The following is a 25,683-nucleotide window of genomic DNA, read 5'->3' on the forward strand; positions in this document are numbered from 1 at the left end:
TCTTAATTCCAGAGCATCTATTAGCCTATTGAACTTCCTCATGCTAGTAGTAAATCCCTGGTTTGGGTTGTTTGATTCCCCCAAATATCTGATGACATTAAAATCACCCCCACACACCACGGGCCAATCCCACAATCCCCTAATAGCACATTATTCCTCCCAGAAAGCTTCTCTTTCTCTGCAAGAATTAGGGCCATACACATTTGTTAAAGCCCATTCTCTTCCATCCGACTTTCTTTTAATTTTTAGGGAGATTGAATATTGGCCAATCAGTTCTTCACACATTCCATTTCCTCATTCCTCCATATGGTCAGAACTCCCCCTGAAGCTCCCCACGAGGGTGTATATGACCAGCTCAAACCCCTGGCTCCCCAAATGCTCCTTATCCACCTATTCAGCTCTGATAATTTGATTTCTTGAATCATGATCAAGTCTGGTTTTTCTTTCCTGAAAGTATTCCTGATTAACCTTCTCTTCTTGGCACTTCATAATCCTCTTACAATCCAACTTATTATTTTCATCTTAGTGATTTGTGACACCCCGGAGTTGGTACTTCTCAACACTCCCCTCTTCTTTTCTTCCTTTTCTCCTCCTCATAATTTATTCCACTCTTAAGCTTCTCAATCTCACTAATTTTCCTTTTCTTTTGCTTACTCTTTTTTCTCAGGTAAACTTTCTTTCCTTCTGCCTTTGTACCACCCATCCTATCTCCTTCTAACCCCTCCTACCCATCTTCCTTTGTTCCCTCCAGGGTCTCGTTTTGGGTTTGCTTTGTCTGGGTAATGAGTGGGATTAGGCTAGCATCAGCACAATCCAAACCTAGGGTTGGGATGAGACATTTTGGGAGAATATTATTGAAAGGTTTGTCAAAAGGTTGGCTTCTTGGAAAAAAGAATTACATTTCCAAAGAGGGGAGAGTGGCATTGATTAAGTCCATGTTGTCCTATATCCCAGTATATTTCTTGTCTGTTTTTAGGGCTCATATTAATATGAAGAGAATTGAGAAGATCATGAGGAACTTCTTGCAGGATCTAGGGGAAAACAAAAGTAATCATCTTTTAAAGTGCGAGGAGGTGTGCAAATCTAAAGAGATGGGGATTGGAAATAGGAAGGATTCAAGGAAAAAAAAACTTGGCTTTGTTGGAGAAGTGGTCGTGGAGGTTCCCAAGAGAAAAAGAGGCATTATGGCATTTGGTGGTCAAAAGCATCAATGGGTTGCACACTTGCACCTGAACAGTTGGGACTCGGGACTTGCTAGGAGTGCAACTTTGAGAAGCCCTTGGAGAACAATTTTGGTGTTACTGCCTACCTTCATGCTAGTGAATTAAAAGGCGCGCCTTGGCGCACAGGCGAGGCACATTTCAAGGTAACCAAGTCCTAGGCGCAGCCCTTTCAAAAGGCGTATTTCAAGGTAGGCACCTTGCGCCTCAAGCCTTCAGCCTAGGCGTGCGCCTTTTGAAACCTTGATGCTTTTTTGCTTTTTTTTGTGTCCAGCGGCTAGGCCGGGGGCTCCGACCCTGGACCCCCGTGCCACGCCCTTCGGGGCAAGCTCAAACAAGTCCACATTAGGTCTTAAATTCTTAGTTCTCACTAGGGGTGCTCACAGTTCGATTAACCGAACCGTGGGGTTATTTTTTATCCGGACCAACCTGTCGGTTTTTTAAGTATCCGAACCAAAAATGAACCAACGAAACCGGTTAATCGGTCCACCTACAGCTCGACTTTTTCGTTTTATTATGCACTCAAAATTTTAAAAAAAAAAAAGGGAAGACGAAGAGAGACCGACAAACGGACAGACTGCTTTTTCCCGTTGGGGAAGACAAAGAGAGATGAGAGACTGAGAGAGTGAGTGAGAAGTGAGAATCGAGAGAGAGTGACTAAGAGAATTGAGAGATGAGAGACTGAGAACTGAGAATGAGAGAGAAAGGGAAAGGGAAAGGCGTTTAGGTTAATTCGATTCGAAGAGAGGAAGATTAGAAAAAGGTATTCGATTTTAAAAAATATAAAAAATATAATATAATATATATTAGTATACTGGTCGGATCAGTTAACTGCTAGTTTTTTAAAAGATTAACCGAAACCGAACCAGTCAGTTTGGTTAAATGATTTTTTGGTTTGGTTTTTCGGTTTTTTTTTTTTTTTTGCTCACCCCTAGTTCTCACACAAAATATAATGATTTTATAGTTTTAATTGCTTTTTAAGTAGACACTTTATTAGTATTAATGAATGAACAACATTGCCAAATAGGGGGTTCTACTCCGCTCCAGTCGCTCGCTTACCAAAGTCTTGAGAACCCCCTATTTGGTAATGTTGTTCATTCATTCATCCTAATAAAGTGTCTTCTTAAAAAGCAACTAAAACTATAAAATCATTATTTTTTGTGTGAGAATTAAGAATTTAAGACCTAACATGGACTTGTTTGGGCTTGCCTCGAGGAGTGCGGTACAAAGGCGGCTCGTGGAATCAGGAATGTAATATGTTTTACATCACATTAGCTACTTGAAGTAATTCAATTGAGGAAAAAAATAAGATTGTGGGTTTTATATGCTTGAAAACGTTTTATATATTTGATTTTATTTTTAAATTCTCATTTGATATGCTTTACATGTTATATTTATGTATTTTAATATTAGATAATTAGTTTTTTAAAACATTTATTCTAAAATTAAAGTTTATATTTTTATTAATATCATGTTTAATAATTTTTTGATTTTTTGTATTTTTTTATTTTTCAACCTTTTTCATTTTTGCGCCTTGCTTAAAAAGGCGTGCGCTTCACCTTGCGCCTTGCGCCTCAGGCACAAATTGACCCTTGCGCCTTTTTTGTGCCTTGCGCTTTTAAAACAAAGCTTCATGTAAAACTAAGATATGATGTGGTCTTAGGACAAGGGGTGAAATTTTGAGAAGATACTTGGTGGGGGGATTCTCCCTTGTGCCAAGCTTTTCCTAGGATCTATGGTTTGTCCAATTCTAGAAACAGATCAATTGCTAAAATGATAACCTTGGGAAGGAATGGTTTAGTTTGGGACTTGGGATTGAGAAGACCCTTGAAGGGTGTTGAAACAAATGAGCTGGTTCCTCTTTTAACCCTACTTGAAGATGTTAACCTGTCCTTGTCAGGTAGTGGTGAGAGAATTTGGATTCCTAATGCAAATGCTTGCTTTACTTGTGCCTCCATTGTTAAAACCTTCTTTCTTCCCCCTATGGAAAACCAACGTTTTCCTGTGAGAAAAGTGTGGTATAGCCTGATTACCCCAAGGTCAAGATTTTTTGTTGGAAGGTTGTCAACCAAATCATAACACCCTTGAAAGGCTCCAAAGGAAGTGGAAACACTGGTCCTTATCTCCTCATGTATGTGTCTTCTGCTTGAAGAGTGGGGAAAACACTAACCGTCTCTTATTACATTGCCTCCTAAGCTTCTAGGTTGTGGCAGCTTTACTTTTCTTTTTTTGGAAAAATGTGGGTGCCACTGGCTGCAGTGGTAGAAAACAGATTTGTTTGGATGTTGTACTCAAAAAGATCCTATGGCAGTGTATAAGAGGGGCATTACTATGGGGTTTATGGTGTGAAAGAAATGTGAGGATTTTTCAAGAAAGTTATAAGCAGGTTGAGGAAGTGATATATGGGGATTTCAGAGGTGCATCTATTAATGATTTGCTTAGGGAGTGGCAGGTTGTTGTGGGGTTTCAGATTACAAGACAACAAAGGCTGGTTGAATGGTCCCCCCTCCTGCTGTAGAGGTGTTCAAACTCAATTTTGATGGTTACTGCCTTGGAAATCCAGAGGCTTCTGGTGTGGAAAGAGTTGTCAGAGATCGTTGTGGCAAGATAAGTTTAAGTTACTAAGGTCCAGTGGGTCAAGGCAGATCATTAAGGGCTGAACTTCTGGCTTTAGTTCAAGGATTAAAGCTGTTGGCTAGGCAGGAATTGAAGAACGTGGAAGTAGAGGGTGACTATCAAGCAGTGTTAAGATAGATGAGTTACGCAAGATAAGTCCCAATGGAAATTTGGAGCACTGGTCAGACTGGCTAAATCTCTAGGTACATCCCTGAACATCTCATTCAAGTGGATGCCAAGGAGTGCTAATGTGCTGGCTGGTTCTTTGGCTAGACCTGGGGTTGGAAAGGATTGTTTAGATTGGGGATGCCCAGGACCAGCTTGTAATCTGTACTTTGTAGTAGTTTTTGCTTTTTTACTGGTTCTAAGTCTCCTATTGGGAGGTCCAAGGTTTTTTGTTTTTTTTTATCAATAGAGATCCAAGGTTTTTCAACCTCCAGCCCGTTTTTATGTGCAGCATGGTGGTTTTCAATGAAATATATTCTTTGGTAGAGCAGAAAACAAAATATGCACATAATGCCTCTGCCTACAAAATGTTATCCCAAGAAACATTTACCAATAAACAAGGAGGTTACCAGCTAGCAAATCTGCAGGAATATGATATGGCAACTTCAGAAGCTTTCCTTCATTAGCATCATACTTCAAGACAGACATCAAACCATATTCATCTCCAACATACCTGTAAATGAAAATAGAGTAAAGGGCCGTACAAATACAAGATGTTTTTCCTTCCATTTCCAGCCAATTAGTAAGAGACTAGAAAATTCTTCAATAGACAATTTTTCCAACAAAGAGATTCTGTTATGTCAGTGTCATACATGAAAGGGGTGCCAGAGATCACAGAAAAGGCAGTTATATTGGTCTCCCATACCAATGAACATGCCATGTGCCTGTTTTCCAGATCCCAAACCTGCCAAACACCAAATGGTTACAAATTTGGCAGGTGAATATTACAATGATATTACAAAAAGAAACCTGCAATGATTACCAAAATTTTGGGTTTGGAAACGGTAGAGAAACCAATTGGAGGACAAAATTGATTTTCAAAAAAAAAAATCAGTTCTGTATTGCCATGAAGGCAATATTTTAATCCTCTCACATATAGAAAGATAACCAGAGCGCCTATTACACCAGTTTAGTTTGTCCTAAATAACATGAAAAGGAAGCATGCCATTGTGTTCCTTTAGAACATCTTGCTTTTCTGACCTTGAAGGATCTAATTTCATCTTCTCATGAATCTACATGTTATGGCCCTTTTAATGATCTATGTAGCAAGTACATGGGTAATAAAGAATCAAATACCTGAATGTCATTTTCATTTGTGACACTCACTATGAAACCTTGGTTGTGCAGGAACTGCCAAAAACAAATTTCATTAACATACTAAGATCATCTTCCCATAATGATAGAAAATGGGCAAGTGTAAAAATCAACTGAAATAATTCTCATTTACAAAGATACATCAGATGCATCTGCAAGCCAGATATGGAACCAAATCATAACATGCGCAAAAATTTGGTCCTCTCATTTCTGCATGGACTACCATAACTGGGAAATGATGAACTTAAGTCAAAAGTCCACTGATTTTTACAGAAGGAAATATGCATCAAGAAAAAGGTTTGTCTATGTTAGTTGCATTACAAAACCATAAAGAAAAATACATTATATAGGTCCAATATAGCTAAGTGCTCCCAGTCCCAGATGCATATTTAGAAGCCTTCAGTGCCTACTGGAAATTTAAAGCAGTTACTTTGTTGATGATATATATTTAAGTGAAATTCTAACATGCACTGCAAAAGCTTCAGCATCAGACTTCAACCCAGTGCAGACATGGTGGGGTGACACTAGCAGACAAAAGCTAACAAGCATCATACAATGTCTGCAGTTTGATCTTTGATGAAGCCTTCAGATGAACCCTCCACAATGAAAATGACAAAAAAGAATTGAAGTTAAACAAAAACAAGAAACAATTTGTAATGTAGATTCTAGAAAACTATTACACACACACCCAAACTTACAAACCTTGTGAAGGACAGTTGCTTTGGGGATATGAGAAGTCCTTCAATATTATCACCAGCAATTACAAAACTCCAAGTCTAGATTCTAGAAACCATTATACACACACCTAAACTTACAAACCTCTAAGTTTTTGAAGGGCAGCTGCTTTGGGGATATGAGAAGTCCTTCTATATTATCACCACCAATCACTTTGATCCTGCCATCCCTGTAGTAGTCCAGACAAAAAAGAAATAAAGTAAACTATACAGGAGAATCTAAGAAAGAAAATGTAATGAAAATTGCCTCGTTGTTCTCTGTTTATGTTATTAATATTGCATGATGTAAGAATATCCTATTTTAGCAATGTAATCTTGCAAGCAATTTTAGACCTCAGATAGAATGTTCATTATTTGACATTTTGAAAATACCTCACATATCAGAAGGTTTATATCACTTGATCATTAAGGTAAATCCAGATCAAGGAGATTGATGAAACAAATATAATATACCAAATCTAGTGGATTAGACAATGGTTGCTTTGTTTCTTAATATGGCATTCGGTGTAAATCAGGTGCTAGTAATTAGCAGGTCAATCCAACTCATTGATTGTAACAGCACTGCACTTGCAGTCCAATTTCGTTTAGTATATAAGAGTTTAAAGTAAGTATTTATAGAGACCATAGCTAGCTTCATTTTTATTGATCTAAAAAAAAAGGAATAGCTAGCTTCATTCAGATTCCAGTCAATCTACCTACACTACAAGGGATTGAAAGACAATAAGGACAAAATTCAACCAAAAAAATTACAAAATCTATTCTTCCATTGCTCTGTCTCTTCCTATATCTGGTGGCACTATTTTTCAACTCTGGGATTAGATTGGGTCATGCCCAGATTAGTGCTGGAGGCTTGGAGCTGCTGTGGTGTTGGGAGCTTCAAGGTCTCTCAAAGCTTGCCAGTAGTGTGAATTTCTATCACGGCTGCAGTGATAAGCACCATTTGGGCAGAAGGGAATAGACGGTTGTTCCAAAATGTCTCCAAAGATTCGGAAGTTTTAATTTCCTTTTCTTTTGGAAAGCTGGTCTCTTGGGCTTCAGTTGCAAAGGGACTTCAGGTCAGGGGCTCTGTTGAGGTCTAGGAGCTTAATTGAATTGTAACATTGTGTAGTGGGGGCTGACCCCTGGCCAAGGGGATTTCCTTGGGGGGCTGTAGTGCTTCTTATGCTCTTTTAATAAATTACATTACCTTTTCTCAAAAAAAAAATTTACAAAATCTGATTTCACAGGGTTTCCCTAGAAGTTGACAATGAATCTCTATCTTCAACCTGGGTATCAGATCAATCTAAAATTTCCTCCATACTATAGAATTGTAATCATAGTTGGATCTCTATAGTTAACAACAACTGGAGAAACAGAATAACAATTTAACGGAGGCAATATGTGGTCCTATGTAACACGGATACTAATCGGTATCATGTCCATTCAGAAAATTCAATATTAATGTAAGTTCCATTTTCTACACCTTTTTGTGCCATATCCTTTTCAATGTTGATCATCCAAGTTTAAATTTTTCTTTTTATTTGCAACTGAAATTTTCATTAAAGATAGATCATTGTGATCAGAAATATAAGAACCACCTCCCTTTCAAAAATGAAAGGGAATGGAAGAAGAAAAGGCATATCAAGTGGCAAAACCATAAAAATGGCAAAAGGGGACAATAAAGACATCAATCCCCACCCTACACTGAGGAAGACTTTCCAAATGCAAATAGTCCCTTCCTACACTCTCCCTAGAAACTGCCAGCCATTGTTTTGTTCAACCATTGTATCCATCTCCAAGGCAATAGTTTTCAGATTTTAAATTTCACTAGTTTGAAGAGTCTTTAGGGGGTCTTCTATGCCTTCTGTGCCACTCAACTTTCTTGTTATATATTTTTGCTTCTTGTTGGCCTTGTAGTGGATCAACAACATGTATAATTTCTGTTTATATTAATAAACAAGTTTCTTTATTGCTGATAAAAAAAATATCAGTATGTTTTGTTTCTATTTTATAGGTCCTAGAGCTGGAGACTAGAGTGTTTTATAGACACCTTTAAATGTTTGTATATACTCCTGTAAATAGATGTGAATGATAATTACGATTAATATTTTTTTCTAAACAAAATACTGAAAATTGATTTTCTAAAGTTTGTAAATCTTTTCATTATTGATGCTGATAAAAAATCTTTTCATTATTGATAAAGAAAATTCTATGCTGGTAATTTAGCAAGTTGCACTAAAATGTAACTCAAAATAATTCAGTAACTTCTGCATATACCATATAGCCCATGTAGTTAATACCATGATATGCACTTGTATCAACCTCTCTGTTCTTTATTAGTAAACTTTCTCCTTCAGTTTATCAAAATAAACTAGAGCTTGCAGCCCATAGCTCAATTAGTTGACAACTTAACATACTATACTTGCAACCAAGAACCGACAGAATTGAATCTGAACAAATTTACAAAAGAATACAGGATTGTCCAGAAACACAGGAAGAGGGTCATTGGCTTAGGTTGCACCTTGGTCAGTGAAAAGGCTTAACCATGGTTGTACAAGTGCAATTCTAATTATTTATTAAGGCTGTTTGAAATGCCAAAGAAAAAAGGTTACTGGGGGCCTATGGTTAGCTGAAGTCCTAAATATTTGCCTGTTTTTTGAAGCAACAGAGACCAAAACTATATCTTCTTTTAGAGAGAATGATTGATGCAGCAGCATGTGCTTGGTTAGATCAGTTTGAGCCTCTTTGGAAGCACAAAAAGTAGCCAGATAAACGTCCTCTGGCCTCATTCTCAACTCGTGGGAATTTCAAGGAAGAAAAACTGGCAAAACAAGAAGTAGGGCCCACTTAAGATGCAACTCTTATTTAAGTTGTATGTGTCTTGGAATATGGTTTCAAGTCTTCTAGAAATTTACCATTCTAGTAAAATATATGGCAACTTTTGGATATGTCAATGGGTCAACTTGGAATTGGTTTCAAGTCATTTATAGTAACTCCTGAAATTGGGTATGTCAATGGACCAGTTCTTACTGTTCCAAACCATATAGTTTATAATATATAGAGGTCCCTTGGTTTTCTTGTAATTTTTTTATACTTTATGTCTAAAAGGGTAAATTTCAAAGATAGTATATAAGATAATTTTGGTTAAAAACACTTGTTTTATCAACATATAAACAGTTTATTATTTCACTGTCATTGTTATTAAGGTTATATTATCAAAAATGAAGTTCCAAGTTTGTTATTATCATAGGTAATTACTGATGTCAAGTATAACCAGGTCAGCCTGACTCTCCCGATTAATGACAATGGATTTCATTAAGATTAATAGTTGGCTCGGTTTTGGGTCTATTTTATACAACTAATCCACTTAAAACCCAACTAAGACTGACCCCCCCCCTACACACCCCTACAAACCTTGTATAGGTTTCTCTACCTTTTCTTTCAAACCAAACAAAGCATAAGTTTTAGTAGGATTAGTAATGAGTTATTGAACTTATTCAAGAGTCAAGAGTCCTTATTTGAGTGATCTTTTGGCTTATCAATGGGCTTGTCATAGTTTTGATGCAATTATAAGTTGTTCTAGGTCAACTTTTGAGTCCAAATTGGAGTCTGTAAAGGGAGACCTGAGATCCTGAGTTCTTATATTGAGCCCATAAATAGAGTCATTGTAATTGGGAAAATGAAAAGAAAAAGAAGCATTGATCCAAAGTATAAAAGTTTGATCCGGTAATTCTGGTTGTTGTCAGGTATTTTTCTCTTCTCCCCTCTCTCTTATTTCCTCTTCTAAGTGATTTATCTCTTTGCTGCTTACTTTAACAGCAAGAATTCTTCTAATCCCTTGCTCATTCTTTGGTGGACCAAAGACAGAAAGGTGTCTACATAGGCACCTTTCTATGATACAGGAAGCTTGGTCCCCACCGGCACAACAAAGGGTGAAACTGAACTTTGATGGAAGCTCTATATGTAATCTGGGCCCATCTGGTATAGGAGGTGTTTTCAGAGACAATGAAGGCAAGACAATGGCTCTGTATTCAGGTCCAGTAGGAGTCGGAGATTCCTTAAGAGCGGAAATCTTAGCACTACATCAAGGTGTAAAACTGGCCAAACAATTGGGGCTACAACAGATTGATGTAAGGGAGAGACTTTATTGGGCAGTGCTGTAATGTTTGATGTTTATTGGATCAACCTTTTCTAATAAGGGTTGACTTCTGTATTTCAGTTTAATTTATCTCTAATGAAAGCTATCGTTTCTGATAAAAAAAAAAAAAAAGGTGTCTACATACTTCTCCACCTGCATTCTTCATTCTTAATCCCCCAAATCACCATCATTACAAATCCCACCTGCCCTACACCAATGAAGAATACTGAACATGAAAAATATGGTTCTGCAATGACATGGGCAATATTCCTCCCTTACAGTCTCATGATTACTAGTAGTAGTCAAAATAGAACCAAGAAATTTTTCTTTCAACTCACAGTGTTCCAATGGCCAACAGACGCTGAATGGGATCAAAAGCAAGAACCGATGCACTAGATGGGATTCCATAGTGCAAAGCAATATGTGGATCTAAGTCTGTTGGATTCACACTTCTGTGTTGTAGATTACCCTGTGTCAAATAAAAAAACGTGTTTCAATACAGAAACATGAGAACAATAATGTAATTGTCATCATAGCCCCACATTAGCATTTTTTTTTCATTATACAAAACAATAGAGCCATCTAGTGAAAGATCAATACAAAACATTAGCATTTAAAAGTGTCCCAAACATGATTATACATCAATAAAACATAAAACTATGTTATTGACAATGGTAGATTTTATTAAGAGAAACAAGAAAAGTGATTATGTAATCATTCATCCTATTTAGAAAGACAACAAAGAAAAATGCAATGCATGCATAATCAACAAGAGAACATGTCTAAAACATGTAATATAGATAAACAAGCCTATTTTCCCTGACAAAATATTTTTGTTGGACCCATGTTCCAGGAGTAAGACCAATATCTTAGCTCTGATGGATATTCTGTGTTTAGTTGGACCCGAATATAGTACCACAACTCCCTGTCTTGTCAGAACACAATCTGTGATGACCCTACTCAAAATTTTCGGTCTAACTGGAGAAATGTAAATGCATAAGTAGATCCCCCAAAAAAAACAATACAAAAAAGAGCCGAAATTCAAACTGCAGAGGCTCTTGCGAGGCTACCTCCTCGGGAAGAACATGACGAAATTATTGTCCCCTTGAAGCATTTCTTTTATCGTTCTTGTAAGTGTAACTCACTTACTAAATTGACCGTTTACTCCTTTTTCCCTTTCCTCCCCTTTATAACTTCTAAAGAGAAATTCTTAATTTTATTTGTCCGTTTTCGTTTTCTTTTAACTGGTAAAGAATAACAATCTCTCAGTTTCACAAAATAGTCGCTAACATCGTTTTTAGCGCAATGTGGGAACTAAAATGCATCCAAAAGAAAATTTCGGTCTTCTTCCATTTCGTTTTTTAAATTGGATGGTTGTTCTGACTTCACCATTTCACTGAGTTATTGCAAGAGAAGGAATAATAGATCGATATGAAGAAAAAACCAATACAAAAATATAAATCATGTATAAAATGTAACGCTTGTCTTTTTGAAAACCAAAAGGAAAACCAAGGATCATCACCAACAACAAAAAAGTCGCTTCATAGCCGAAGATGGTAAAATAAAATTAAATTAAATGATAAAATTTTACGAATTGCAGAAACCAATTCACACGATAACAGAGATAGAGAGTGATAACCTGATGAGGATTATGTGCCATTTGTAATAGGCGTTTGGCGAACATGGTTGCATCTACGATCGTTCAATTGACCTGTCACTCTGTTCGACGCTTTTTACCCTTTGGTTCCTTTCTCTAGCTCTCGAGCTCGTTGAACTAGAGACTTGAGAGTTAAGACTTCTTCCTCGAATCCTCGTCCCACTTACGAAATGTAGTACTTCCACGACGCATCTTTATAGCGTGCTCGTCATTACAATCGACGGTGATGAGCATCTTTGATGTAATTTATTGCTGTTTTTCTTTTCTTTTTTCCCCTTTTCATCAAACGATGGATAATGAAAAAGAAATGAAATGAGCCCACAGCTATTTTGGATAGAGATCGGCTTCAGTCAGGGCCACACCGTCCCAACTGCCTCTGTGGGGCGCCAATCTGACCTTTACTGTCCTGCCTACTTGTCTTACCTAACGGCATGAAATCGGATTTACAGACTTTTACAAACTTGTATCGAAGATATCACACTGCGCACTTCATTGATAACATCTCCTATACTTATAAGTTATTATTTACAAGATAGCTGTGAAGGCACTCCTATGTGAAGAATATATCCCACTCCTAATTGTAGGAACATCTTTCCATAATAAATATGAGAAATGTTCACAATGCATCGTGAGATGTACATGTGCATGCTCTGTGGGGGTCCAATCTAACCTTTACATGAAAAAGAAGTTCTGGAGGAATTTACATTTGCACCCCACATTCACATCTAAGCGTCGGAAACATTTCCACACTTATTATTGGGAAGTGTTCTCAATACACAAGTTAGGATGTATAGTGGGGCGCCAACGTGATCTAGTTTCAGTGTTGTGTCAAATTCTATAGTCGGAACCAATGGGTTTTGTTAAACCAAACTGAAATAGATGGAGTTTTAATTTATGATATTTCTAATTGAGTTAAAGCAAATCAATCCATCCCAAGCATTATTGGTCTAGGTATTCTGGTATTGTATGATAAATTTATAATGATTTTTTATTATTTTAAATTAAATTTAAATGGATTTTTAATTTTTACCAATTAGTATTTGCAATTCATGGGTTTTGTTAAACGAAATTAAAGTGGAGGTGCCTTAAGAAATTTCCATTTGAGAACCAATCCAAGTCCAACCTAAAGCTGGAAATGGGTTAAATCAAGCCAATGGAACCAATTATAGTGGCTCTTTTTTAATGGTATGCTGCAGTTAATAATTGGTTTGATTATGGGGTCTGTTTTATTAAAATGATTACTAATCGGTTCATGATGGATCCACCCTATCTCAAGCTTAACCCAACCCATTAACATCTGTATTCTAATCCAGCTATTATTTTTGGATTAGGAATTGTTAAAGAAAAGTGTATTACTTTTAGATAGGTTTTATTAATATTTATTAATTGTTAGTTTTATTAATAATTTACTTTATACGAATTTGCATTAATTTTCATCATTTTTTATATTGACTTTAAGGTAATAAATGTAATTTGTATTATTTTAAAATGGAATTTAAATTAATAAAGTTGATTATAATTTATTTACTGTTTAAGATATTAATTAATTAATAACTGGCCAACTTTGGGTTATTGAGTTAATTTAAAAAAAAAAAAAGTAATCAAATTCAGTAAGTTATGATTTATTAGTTACTTAATATTTTCTATTTTCATTTAATAAATTTAATTTTGTTAATTTTAATAAAGTTAGTGAAACTAAAGTATTTAACTTATTTCAATTAAATAACTAATTATATAACATAAGTTAAATAATTAATTAATGTAATTAACAACATAGAATGTACAATACAAAGCCAACAAGGTACTCTCAAGTGACCACAACATTATCTAAAAACTGACCAAATTGTATAGCCCCGTGAAGCCAAGAAAATACCGAGTTGCACTCATTTAAAAAAGGTGAAAAATGAAACCAGTAAAGTAAGGCATGGATGAAACGCACAGTCAAATTGTATTTCTGTCGCCGATCGCTAGAAGAAGCTTTCCCCACCGGTGATGCCTTTTGCCTTCACTGATTGGAGAGGATAGCAGAACAGGGGGATGGGTGGATTTGGGTGGAGACTGAAGAGACACAAGAAAGAAGAGAACCGAAAGGGTTTAACAAAACTACTTTGAATGAGGGATGGCTAACGGCTTTAGTGGTAAACGCCCGTCTACCATTCCCACACTAACATAAAATGCACATGTGTTCAAACTCATTAATCTTTGACTAAAGCCGACTCTGCTTAAAACGATAGAGTTTATATCATTTATATGTTTTAAAATACCATCTTGGTTGCCAGTTTCGCCGCAAATGCTAATATGTTAGAGCACAGTCCATTCTATGTCGGGAACGAATTGTAAGTTGTGACCACACAATACCCTTGCATCGGCATGTATGCCATTCCACTTTATTACCACCCGTCTCAATTGGGTGTATTTTCAGTGTGAATTGTTTTCTTGTTGTAAGGTTCAAACAACAAATCAATATGTTTTAAAACAAGTCAAATCTCAAAAATAAATTATATGAAAAAAAAAAAACATGTTCTTGATTGTATCCGTGTTATTGCATTTATAAGTTTGAGGAACATGTTTAATTTCATCTAATGATCACTTATCATGTTTCGTAAAATTATAATATTTCTGATTCCAAATCTGTTTTCATCTTAAAAAAACCATCATATTAACCAATAGTTTTACAAACATGAATGGTGTTTTAAAACAAAACTAGTAGGGAAACCCTTGCTTCGTAGGGGCAAAATTTAAAAATGTCATTTGAAGATACAATTTTTTTATGCCTATATGGAGATACACTAATAAATCAGATTATATTTTTAAAATAAAATAACTATAACTATATTATTATGAATAATAAACAATCTGGTTATTTAATTGGGATCAAATCATAGACCTCATTACATTGAAATCGATAGTCAAAATAATACTACTTTATTTTCTATGTTAATAATTTAAACATTTTTAACTAATATTGTCTTATTTATTATTTATCAAATTTACTATTTCAAACATGAAACATACTTAAAAATACAAGAAAGATAAAAAATTATATATTTCATAAAATATTTGGTTCCGGACTTGAATCAATTCTAGACAAGTAAGAATGAAAATCAATCCAATAATTAATCAAGACAAAATCATGGAACCAAAACCATTATAAATATGTTCAATCAATTTAGCTCCATCAGGATAGACCGAACCCATTGGTTCAAACAATTGTTTTTCTTAAACAAAATAAATAAATAAATAAATAAAAGTCTATTGGGATGAGACTGGTATAGGCTATCTTGAACCAGACCTGACCCATTGACAGCATTAAATATTGGGCTCATGGAGAGAGAATAATTTGTTAGTAAATTATTTCCAAATAAATAAATAAATAATTGTTGAAATCTATCTCTTAATGTCACATCTCTTTTATTCTACCAATTAAATTTATTAAATAAATAATTTATTTAATTTTATTAAATAAATAAATGTTTAGATAATATTAATAAAATAAATAAATAAATGTTGAAATAGATAATAGGAAAGAGAGAGATAAAGAGTTGAGAAAGAAGAGGAATTGCATTTTATTTATAGGATGTCATAATTGTATGTAATACTACTGTAACTTTTGAATGTCGTTGAATCAATTATATACGGAGATTTGTTTTATATGTGGCAATAATATAATTTTTGAATAGTATAGAGGCAGTTAGTTATATAGGGAAATTTGTCTTATATGTAACATTTTTGTAATTTTCGGACAAAGAGATGTAGAATGAAAGAGAGAATAAAGAAGAGAAGGGAGAGAGAGACACGTGTCAATAATTTAGAGAACAAAAAACATATAAGTGCCAACTTCACAATGTTGCCGTACACCTTCCCAATGGTTTAATTAAGTATATATATAGATCAACTTGCTTTTGCTTCTCCCAAAGCAAAAGCATTATGGTTGAAGAATTCTTTTAAATATTTTGGTTGTGTTTAGTACCATTGCTGATTCTAACTCAAATGTTTTGAGGTTTGCTTTTTTTTTTTTCTTTTTTCTTTTTTTGTACAAATTGGGGAGAAATATATCATCACACCATATATAAAAGTCATTTCAACTAAAGAAGTGCATATGTAGAACTGAGCATTGGTATTTCAAGTAAAAAATTAAAGAGCAATCTGTATTAATCAACCCACCACGTCTCATGTTCAAGATTCAACAAATGCATCAGAATTTAAATATCTGAAAGTACATATGAAAAAGAAAAAAAAAAAAAGAAGATAAAGATAAAGAGAAAGAGAAAGAGTGGAAAGGAAAAGGAAAAGAGAAGAATGAAACAAAGACAAAAGGGAAAAAATATAATAGAAGCTAAACTTTATTCTATGTATTCGAGGCGAGTAAATATTGTTAGATAAAGTTGGCACTGGGTAAGTCCCAAATGCAATGCGGTTTCAAGCCCCACTATTAATGGCTCTAAATTCACCTTTGAGAAGAGTGTAATATGTTAGATTAAGTTTGCGATACTATGCAATGAAAATTAAATTACGGGCGAAAGGCTAGTAATCAATACCAAAAAAAAGTTGTCTACCATTGCTAATGTTATTTTTTTTTTCTTCCACAGGCTTACTAACTGGAACCTTAACAAAATAACAATGGGAGAAAGGAGATATTATATCACTTGATTTCAAAGTAACTAGCTTTGTTTAATACTTGATAATTGTAGCTGACTTTTGGGTTCAATAGAAGTGTCAATACATTTTGATTTTGCTTTATTTGACGGGTCATGTTGTAAATAGACATTTATTTGTTGCATATACTTTGAATTCAATTTCTGATGCATTCATTATTATTGGATACATACGTAAAATCTAGATCTCAACTGATCATATTAAATTTTGTTATTTTAAATTTCATATATTATACTTATGGCTCAGTTTGAAAGGAATAAAAATACAAATTTGTAGAGTATACACAATTAACCATATGTATTTATCACTACATTCAATCAATTGAGTTTTTTGCAACACAATACAATAAATGCACCATCAACTTTACCATCCATTTGTTGCTTTTGTGATTTCTCTCTATATGGATACCGGTTCCCGGTTGGTCTAATTTTGAAAACCATGGAACACATATCAAAATCCATAACCAACCCCCGCCCCAAATGGGATTAGACTGAACAAAACCCAAGCATGCCGAATCATGATTACTTCATCACAACTTCCACTTGTTCATTTTCATTTGATAAATGTAAACCCATCAATTTAAAATCTTATTCACTTAGACCCCACAACTGACAGCCCAAAATTCGTGAGAGAAACATTTTTCTTTTCTTTTCTTTTTTTTTCTTTCCCTTTTTTTATTGATATCAATTGATTGCCCAAGAGTTGAAAATCCACTTGGATGATCATATACATGTTATTTTATAACAACATTAAATTTGAAAATTTGAATTTCAAACCGAGGGGTCCAAATTGATGGGCATGACCTAAGGCTAATTATAATATTTTTAATACCCTTATATTAATTAGTGGTTTTGTGGCTTTATTCACTTATTGGGTTTAGACTTTTTATATACTTTAAACCCGAGCTTACAAAAAGAAACGAAATGTGAGAGAACAAGTTAATAGTTACATCCTTGTATATTTAATGTGAATACTTTTAAAATGAAATATAATAGAGAACATCAATCAGCTCTGAATAGACTTGTTCATAGCCGGGCTTTACATTTAGGTTTGGGCTTTAGGATGGATCCATTAAAATTTTGGAAAAAGCCAAGCCTCGGGTCTAGTCATGAATCTCCACCTATTTTATAGGTTGAGCTTTGGGCATGGCCCATGAATATTTTACATTGTATCGGCCTTTTGGGTTAACATTGTATTTGGCTTTCTAGTGTTAGCGTGCCATGTGGTGATCCCATAATTATTGTATAACACTTCGACATCATGTAGATAATGATTTGTGATGAGAGCAGATTTGGCCCTCCAGTAAAATTGTGACACGTGGCACCTTGTGACAACTAAGAAAACACCCAGCTAACAAATTTATGAAGTTGGTGACCTACCCGGGCACCTGTCTGGCCGGCCTGGCGCGACCTGCGCGCGCCTGCGCGGTGCGCACGAACTGCACGGCGCGCGCGCGGCCTGTGCGAACTGTGCACGGCCTGCGCGACCTGGCCGACCTGGACCAGCCTAGCGCATGATCCGGCCAAAGTGCCAGCTTGACGACCTGATCTAGACACTGACCTGCCGACTAACACAGGCGCCAGTTTGACAACCTGATCTAGGCACTGTCCCGCCAACTGACACAGGTGCCGACCTGACGACCTGGCCTAAACACTGACCCGCCGACTGACACAGGCACCCCTCTGACAACCCGGCCCAGGCGCCAACCTGGCCGCCTGACACAAGCGCCAGCCTGACGACCTCGAGGAGTTCACCACCGTACCCCGGTTCTGACCGGATGCGACGAGTCTTACCATTTGGAGGCTTTTCACCCACCTAACTCGCGAAGACTCCGGTATATAAAGACCTCACCCCCCAAAGGGGGAAGGGGATGGAAAAGAAAGGGAAGTAACCCTGCTCTCTAGCTCTCTCATATTATCTTCAAAGCTCTCTACAATAAGAGTGCTAACTTAAGCATCGGAGAGCCCCCACCGGGAAAGTACCCCCGGGACCTCTGATTCAGTTCTCGCAGGTCCTTCAGCTCCCACCGCCTACGAAGAGGAGAAAAAGATGCAGTTCTCGGAAGTCCCTCAGCTCCCCCCACCTACAAGGAAGAGGAAGAGATGGAGTTCTTGGAGGTCCCTCAACTCCCGCCACCAACAAGGAAGAGGAAAAGATGGAGTTCTCGGAGGTCCCTTAGCTCCCGCCACCTACAAAGAGGAGGAAAAGATGGAGTTCTCGCAGGTCTCTCAGCTCCCGCCACCTACAAAGAGGAGGAAAAGATGAAGTTCTCGCAGGTCCCTCATCTCCCGTAGCCTACAAAGGAAAGAAGACCACCTCATGCTGAGGGCAGTCGGATTGCGCCGCACCAAGGAGCTCCAACATTCTCCAAGGCATCGACCGCCTAGTAGGGAGTTCGCCCCCAGGCAGTTATCCTCCAAGGCAGTTCGCCACCAGGGAGTTTGCCCCCAGGCAGTTCGCCACCAGGGAGTTCGCCACTAGGCAGTTCGCCCCCAGGCAGTTCGCCACCAGGGAGTTCGCCACTAGGCAGTTCGCCCCCAGGCAGTTCGCCACCAAGGCAGTTCGCCCCCAGGCAGTTTGCCACCAAGGCAGTTCGCCCCCAGGCAGTTCGCCACCAAGACAGTTCGCCCCCAGGCAGTTCGCCACCAAGGCAGTTCGCCCCCAGGCAGTTCGCCACCAAGGCAGTTCGCCCCCAGGCAGTTCGCCACCAAGACAGTTCGCCCCCAGGCAATTCGCCACCAAGGCAGTTCGCCACCAAGGCAGTTCGCCACCAGGGAGTTCGCCACCAAAGCAGTTCGCCACCAGGCAGTTCGCCACCAAGTAGCTCGTCACTAAGGTACGCCACCACCGGGTCAAATAACGATGTACTTTGCCAAAAAATTTTACATCACAAAACATTGGTACGTGGCCGAAAACGGTTACATCAATTTGACTTAGCCAAAATAACATGGACCTACTGAAAAACACATTGGATGCACTTCACATGCTTGGTCACCACCTCACTATGGCCGATTTGTAGACACCTCATTAGGATTGGGACGGTCACCTTAGGACCAAGCTTGAGACCTTGACATGAAGGAAGGCCTCCCATCGAGGTCTCACTGACTAGGCTGAGGTCCAAGTAGCAATCTAGATGATGTGGTGGTCAACTTGCCTACACCTTTGTCAACCTATCTTTGCCGGCTCGATAGAGGCCCAGTTTGCGACCTACCTCTGCCGACCTAGCAGAGACTTAGCTAGCGACTTACCTTCGCCAACCTAACGGCGTAAGATCTCGATAGGACTAGGTCAGCAAAAGAGGCAACCTACCTTAGCCGACTTGATGAAGACTTGGGTTGCAACCTCATCACGATCAAGTTAGGGACCTCGACATTAGGGGTGACCTCCCCTGAGACCTTGCCGACTTAACCGAGACCCAGTTGGTGACCTGTCTGACACGTTGGACGACCTCCTCCTTAAACGGGTTATCATCTTTGACTTTTTCACGATCACGATGCTACATCGAAATAACCGATTAATACTTCGCCTGCTTCGGGTGTGACTGGATAAACATTACCCGCTTAGGCAGAGTCCACATCCAAATGTAAAACTACCTCCAAATCAAACGGGCTGAAAATTTCACACACATTTCGTGAGCCTTACGGCAGCTTACTTATACAAAGATATCCCCTTCACCCTTCCTCATAAAAGGTAAGCACGATAGCAGATCGCTTACCATCAGGTTTCAAATCGGAACCCATTCAACCAAGCCCCGACCCATGAGCAGGTTTATTCAGCAGTCTGTATTGTCAAAACTCAAAAGAAAACAAACTGCTTATGCTTGTGGGGCGCTATGTGGTCTCGCTTATGCTTGGTGATCTAAAATATTTGAAAACAAGAGTGGGTATCATATCATTCCCTTATTCTTCGTGTCACATGAACGAATGTATGAAGGTTTCAAAATAGCAAAAAGCCATTCACTAAAGGTCTGAAAGCTTCCAATTTCAAAGCTCCACAGGAGCCAGCCAGAGCATATAACAATTCTTGAAATGAAATCAGATCTGCTATGGTAAGGGTGTGGTCCCGGAGGCCTGAGACTAGAATTTCACTTCTGTGTAAATTATGGGGAATATTAGGGTGGTATTAGTAATTAGCTCACCTGTCAAGTGTCAGCCAAAAGGGGCACGACTCCGCTCACAACCGGGAGCCAGACTGCCATTCAACCGGCGCCCGGGGAGCCTGGGATACTGTGCTCCTGAAACCTATGCATTACTGAACCAACCCCAAAAAGCTAAATTAAACAAAACCAAAACCATTGGATTTGTGGAGCACGGCCCACGGCCCACGGCCCACTGGTGTTGTCAGCAGCTTTCCAATTCCAAGTTCCAAGTTCCAAGTTCCAACTGCTTCTTCTTCGAGATATTCCGTTTCCGCTTCTGACTAAAAACGCTCCGACAAAAGCTGCTCCATTCCTCCCCTCTTCCTATTTTTATTTTTATTGGTTCACATTTTACCTCTTCTCTTTTTGTAATCTTGCTACTGCACTGCAGACGGTATCGTGAGAGAATCAGACTACGCATTACATTTTTAAACCATTGGATTCGATCGTCTGATATTCAATCGAAACACATCTGGTGATTGATTTCATTACCTAGTGGCTAATTGTGTTTGGGAATGGGACCCACTCCTTTCTAACCTGCACGGCTTCCTCTGTGTGTTCGTTGATCGATAATCTATTTGTAATTTGATTACCTCTAGGCTCTAGTCAGTCGTCATTCTATCAGTTTCAAGACTTCTCGATTCAATAGAGTTGCCCTACGTGAGATGCTACTACTTAACCGTTGGATTGGTGCCAATAAAAAGCGATTTGCCGAAACCAGAAAGATCAGGACATCAGATATGTACGAATCCGTTGCGTCGGATCAAAATCTTCCTCACGCACGACACATGTATTTCATATTTTCTTTCTTTCGCTTAAATACGGGAAGACAACGCTGAAACTGAAAGCCATATTTCTCTGGTGTGGTTTGTCGATTGTCGCCCGCAATGGCATCATCCACTCACAAGCACCAACCTCTGCCAACCTTGCACGGCGTAACCGCAGCTCCGCCACCAACACCATCAACGCAGCCCAACCGACTCTCCTCCTCCGACGCCGCCGACGCTCTATCACGTTTACTTCACCGCCTTCCACCCACCCTCTCTCTCCCTTGTCGTCTCTCCCCACCCACAATCTCACCTCCTGTCATATCCATCTCCGAGCAAAACCTTAACCTCCGTGAAGACCTCCTCTCATCCTCCTCGGAACTCGGTTTCTTCCAGCTCACCAACCATTCCATCCCCTCCCAACTTGCTCAATCAGCCGAGCTCGAGTCGCTTTCTCTCTTCGACCTTCCTCACGACAAGAAGCAACAGGCCTTTTCCAAAAACTGGCCCGCCGGCTTCGATGACGAAGAAGAGGACGGAGATCGGAGCGGTGGCGAATCGTTCTGCTTTGACGTGCACTCTTGTAACGAGTCAACTGAGTGCCCCTTGTCATCTTTGATGGAGTTCGCTCGTGCTCTGGAGAAGGTAGGTTTCGAGATCGTTGAGGGGCTATCACGCGCCATGGGTTTTGAGAACCCCTTGGGGAACGACGGCACTCGTTCATGCTCGTTGATGTGGGTTGCCGAAGGTGTCGCTGGTAAAAAACCGGTCTTTTCGGGCCGGTTTTATCCGTATGTAATCGCATTGCAGTATCAGATCAGGTGTCGGAAATATTCGATGCTGGCCGATTCCGGTTGGGTGACCGTATCGCCACTAGTCGACTCTGTCCTGGTTACCATCGGGGACATCGCTCAGGTGACTTTCCTTGCTTCAACCTTTTGTTTTTAATCTGTCTTCTGAAGTGGCGGCGAGGCGAGTCGGCCGATTCCACTTGGTTCAGCATTAGCTTAGTAGCCGGTAGTCGGTAGAAGGCTTCTAACGGGCTGGGCCGGCTGGCAGAAAACGTCGGGCTCAAGAGTAAAGATAATACCATCTCAAACCGGCCAAGAAATCCGCCAAGGTGTGGGCCTCCGGTCCAGTCCAGTACATTGAGTACTTGGGTTTTGGTGGATCTGACACGCCATATAAGGATCCTTACAAGCACACGTAAACATAGAATAAAATAGCAAATTTCCCAATAGCATAAAATAAATGAATATTAAATAAATTGATAAGCCACTTCACAATATTTTATTTTATTTCCACGGCAATGTGGCCCACTAAAATGAAGTGGGGTATGGTGTGCTTTGATATTGCCAACCACGACAGATGACATCATGAGTTGGGATACGGTGGGAGATTTAGAGAATAGAAGGCAGTTCTTGTGAACCGTCGGATTTATTGGCGAAGTTACGTTAATGAATTCCAAGGTCCACCTGGAGGAGGATTGTAAAGGAGCCGAAATGTGCGAGCAGGAGCAGCCTTTGAAAATTATTTAGCGTGAATTATGGGTATGGGAGATTTGCATATGGCCACTATTCCTCTATACTGCAGTGACTCGGGATCCAATCCCTGAATCCCGCCTTCACCGGGGTTGGGGGGTCTAACGGTCTTGGTCTCAGACGCTTCCGAGTTCCAACCGGAGGGATGATACATCCATCCTCCGGTAGCTAGCGAGTTGAATTGCCATAATTAATTACCAAGTAATGGTGGGTCGGTTGGTAAGGCCTGCGCTGCGGGGCATGGGTATGGGCCTATGTATATATCCATAGGGAATAGGCAGTTGTCTGGTATGAGTATTATTTGGTTAAAACTGAAAATTTGAATAGAAAATTTTAGTTTTAATTAAAAATTCAATTAGTCAAAAGAATCAAATTAATTGAATTTCAATATATATATAGATAATAAAAAAACCAAATTAAAAATTTTGATTCAATTATTTCAGTTGAGCTTATTTTATTTGGTTTTCTGTTCAGTTTTTCCTCCCTACCCCTAGCCCCTAGCCCCCATTGTGTAGCCATAGGCAGTGGCCTGACCCATGAAGGAAAAACTGTCAAAATTAATTAAAATTAGTAAATGATAAGTTAGTTAGTCAAAGTTAGGGGCTGTTTGAGCTGAGCTGATTTAGTCAAAGCTTTTCCAGATTGCCCGATCGAACCAGTTGAACTGCGGCTTGATTCCTTGGACAGTTTGGTCATACCCCAAACCGAAATGTGTAAAAAATCGGTCAAAACTGTTGATCTGGATGGTTCAACTGGAAAACCAGTGAACCAGTCGGTTTCTTTCAATTTTTTAAAACATAAGTGCAAGCTTCCTAAGGCCATAATTTTGCATTATGTTGCTCATTGAGTTGATTTTTTTTAGGGTTTATACAATGACAACATGTCGATGCCTTGCTCCATTATTTTAATATTTTTGCCAAAAAATGCCAAATCCATTTTTTTTTCTTTTTCTTATGTTTGTTTGCTTTTCTACTAACATGTTGATTTTGGTAACGGATGGACCAACGGCCGAAAGGTATGGAGCAATGGGAAGTTGAAGAAAGTAAGAGGGAGAGCAGCGGCGAATTCAGGGAATGGAGACAAGTCGGGTTGCGTAACGATGTCGCTGCTAGTGACTCAACCAATGGACAGCACTGTATTTCCCCTCCTTCCGTCGGTGGTAGCTAGAGAAGAAGCTGGTGGTGATGGTGAAGACGATGATAACGACAACAGCAGCAGCAAGGGAGAGTGTGAGAACAAGGAGAAGGAGGACGGTGGTGATGGCAAGGCCAACGGAGAAGAAGATAAAGATGAGAAGAGGGTGTTCTGCTCGTTTCGTTTCGAGGATTACGCATGGAGAGTTTATCACGAAAGGCTACTCTTCAAGGATCCTCTGGACAGATACCGCATCTAAATATCGGGTATATATGCACGAAGGAAATCTTAATTTGGATGCTGCTGCTGCTTCTGCTTGTCCCTGTTGCGACTTAGAGCGTCAACACAGCTTAATTTCCTTGGTGGCAATTAATGCTTATATAATGCATTAATTCTTTGACACTTGAACACTCTTTGTTCTGGTATTACTGCTACAGACCTCGCGGCGTAGGAGGTCCAGAGAGACTACCCTTATTGCCGTGAAAATTCTTGAGAGGAGGACGGATTAATGGCGATTCACTTTTTTAATTTTCAATTCCCTTTCTTCTCTGATCATTTACTGTTATTGGACTTGCACACTCACCTTTTACTTTTTTCTTCTTTTAGTTGTATTTTTCTCTATTTACCTCCGACTCCGAGATAAATGAGCGATGGCCGATGGGTTTCATGTACTTTTTGGTTTGAGCCTCTGATCTCATCACATGGATATCAGGATGTCGTCTTATTCGTGCTTCCATGAAAACGTGGGTCCGAGTTGGGTGTCCTGCTGGCTGCTGGTGGGTTGGTCTTTTATAATATAAATCAATCAAAAACTGGGAACACAAGGTACACACCACAAACACAAAACTAGGCTTCCTCGTTACAGACAAATTTAGGCTTTGCAGAATCCCAAGATGGGCATGGGCTCAGCGTGCTTAATGTCCTTTCATTTTTTTACTTTACACATTTCCATCAGCGCGCATTACAATAGTGCCATGTGACGTGTCAGAATACTGATAATTCACATCTGACACCTCAGCGAAAAATTTCAATTATTACCCTATACTTTGGGCATAATGATCACTCTCATCTCCACACTTTAAAAATGAGATAATTCAATATCTAAACTTTGAAAACGAGGACCCATTTAACCAATGGCATTGAAAAAGATAAAAATAATTTTTAGAAGTCATTTAATTTTCTTTATCAACCTTCTAAATATTGATAAAAAAATTAATAATCTCAAATTTTTTGTCTCTTCTATTCAATAAGATTAGGGTCAAGTTTTAATGGCCGGTGATCCCAACTTTTTTGAATAGAAGAAGTAAGAATTTGGGATTGTTAATTTTTTGTCGACCTTTAAATGGTTGATCAAGAAAATTAGATGACACATGAAGGGCATTTATATATTTTTAAATGTTACTTAATGACTGGTTAATGGTAGGTATTGGATTGATACATTTTGAAAGTTTGAATATTAAATTATTACATTTTAAAGTTCAGAAACCAAAATGACACTAAACCCAAAATGCATAGTACCAATTGGGAATTTTTACATAAATAAATAAAGCCTCATAAATCATCACCAGAGCAAAACGAGAAAAAAAAAAAGTACCATGCGCTACTTTCTGAATTTCGGAAAAGGAAATCGAAGAGGGGATACAGAAAATCCACATGACACATGCGGGAGAGTTGAGCCAATTCTGTACGTATAGGAACTTTTTAACACCGATCCACAATCCGGAATACTGATTTTAAATCCAACAATGGGCATATAGAATTGAAAGCATATATTAACTTCCAG

At 38.5% G+C, this 25,683-nt stretch overlaps 2 protein-coding genes across 2 annotated transcripts in view; one reads left to right on the forward strand and one right to left on the reverse strand.

The window, feature by feature from the left end:
• LOC148868471 (transducin family protein / WD-40 repeat family protein) overlaps positions 1 to 11,835 on the reverse strand; it is a 38,673-nt gene extending 26,838 nt beyond the window's left edge. Inside the window, exons 1-6 of the mRNA XM_088969001.1 lie at positions 11,647 to 11,835; positions 10,346 to 10,476; positions 5,976 to 6,060; positions 5,139 to 5,192; positions 4,655 to 4,746; positions 4,412 to 4,515 (exon numbers count right to left, since the gene is read on the reverse strand). Coding sequence (XP_088825127.1) covers positions 4,412 to 4,515; positions 4,655 to 4,746; positions 5,139 to 5,192; positions 5,976 to 6,060; positions 10,346 to 10,476; positions 11,647 to 11,691 — 511 coding nt within the window. The 5' untranslated portion in view covers positions 11,692 to 11,835. The remainder of the gene's footprint in view (positions 1 to 4,411; positions 4,516 to 4,654; positions 4,747 to 5,138; positions 5,193 to 5,975; positions 6,061 to 10,345; positions 10,477 to 11,646) is intronic.
• Positions 11,836 to 20,965: 9,130 nt separating this feature from the next.
• LOC148868472 (2-oxoglutarate (2OG) and Fe(II)-dependent oxygenase superfamily protein) lies at positions 20,966 to 24,571 on the forward strand. The gene is made up of 2 exons (XM_088967773.1): positions 20,966 to 22,140; positions 23,782 to 24,571. Exons 1-2 carry the CDS (start codon positions 21,346 to 21,348, stop codon positions 24,157 to 24,159), a joined length of 1,173 nt encoding a protein of 390 aa, XP_088823899.1. The 5' UTR covers positions 20,966 to 21,345; the 3' UTR covers positions 24,160 to 24,571.
• Positions 24,572 to 25,683: the final 1,112 nt, after the last annotated feature.

The sequence above is a fragment of the Nelumbo lutea genome, chromosome 2, assembly GCF_056320005.1.
Source record: "Nelumbo lutea isolate HS-2025 chromosome 2, American lotus-T2T, whole genome shotgun sequence".
NCBI lineage: Eukaryota > Viridiplantae > Streptophyta > Magnoliopsida > Proteales > Nelumbonaceae > Nelumbo > Nelumbo lutea.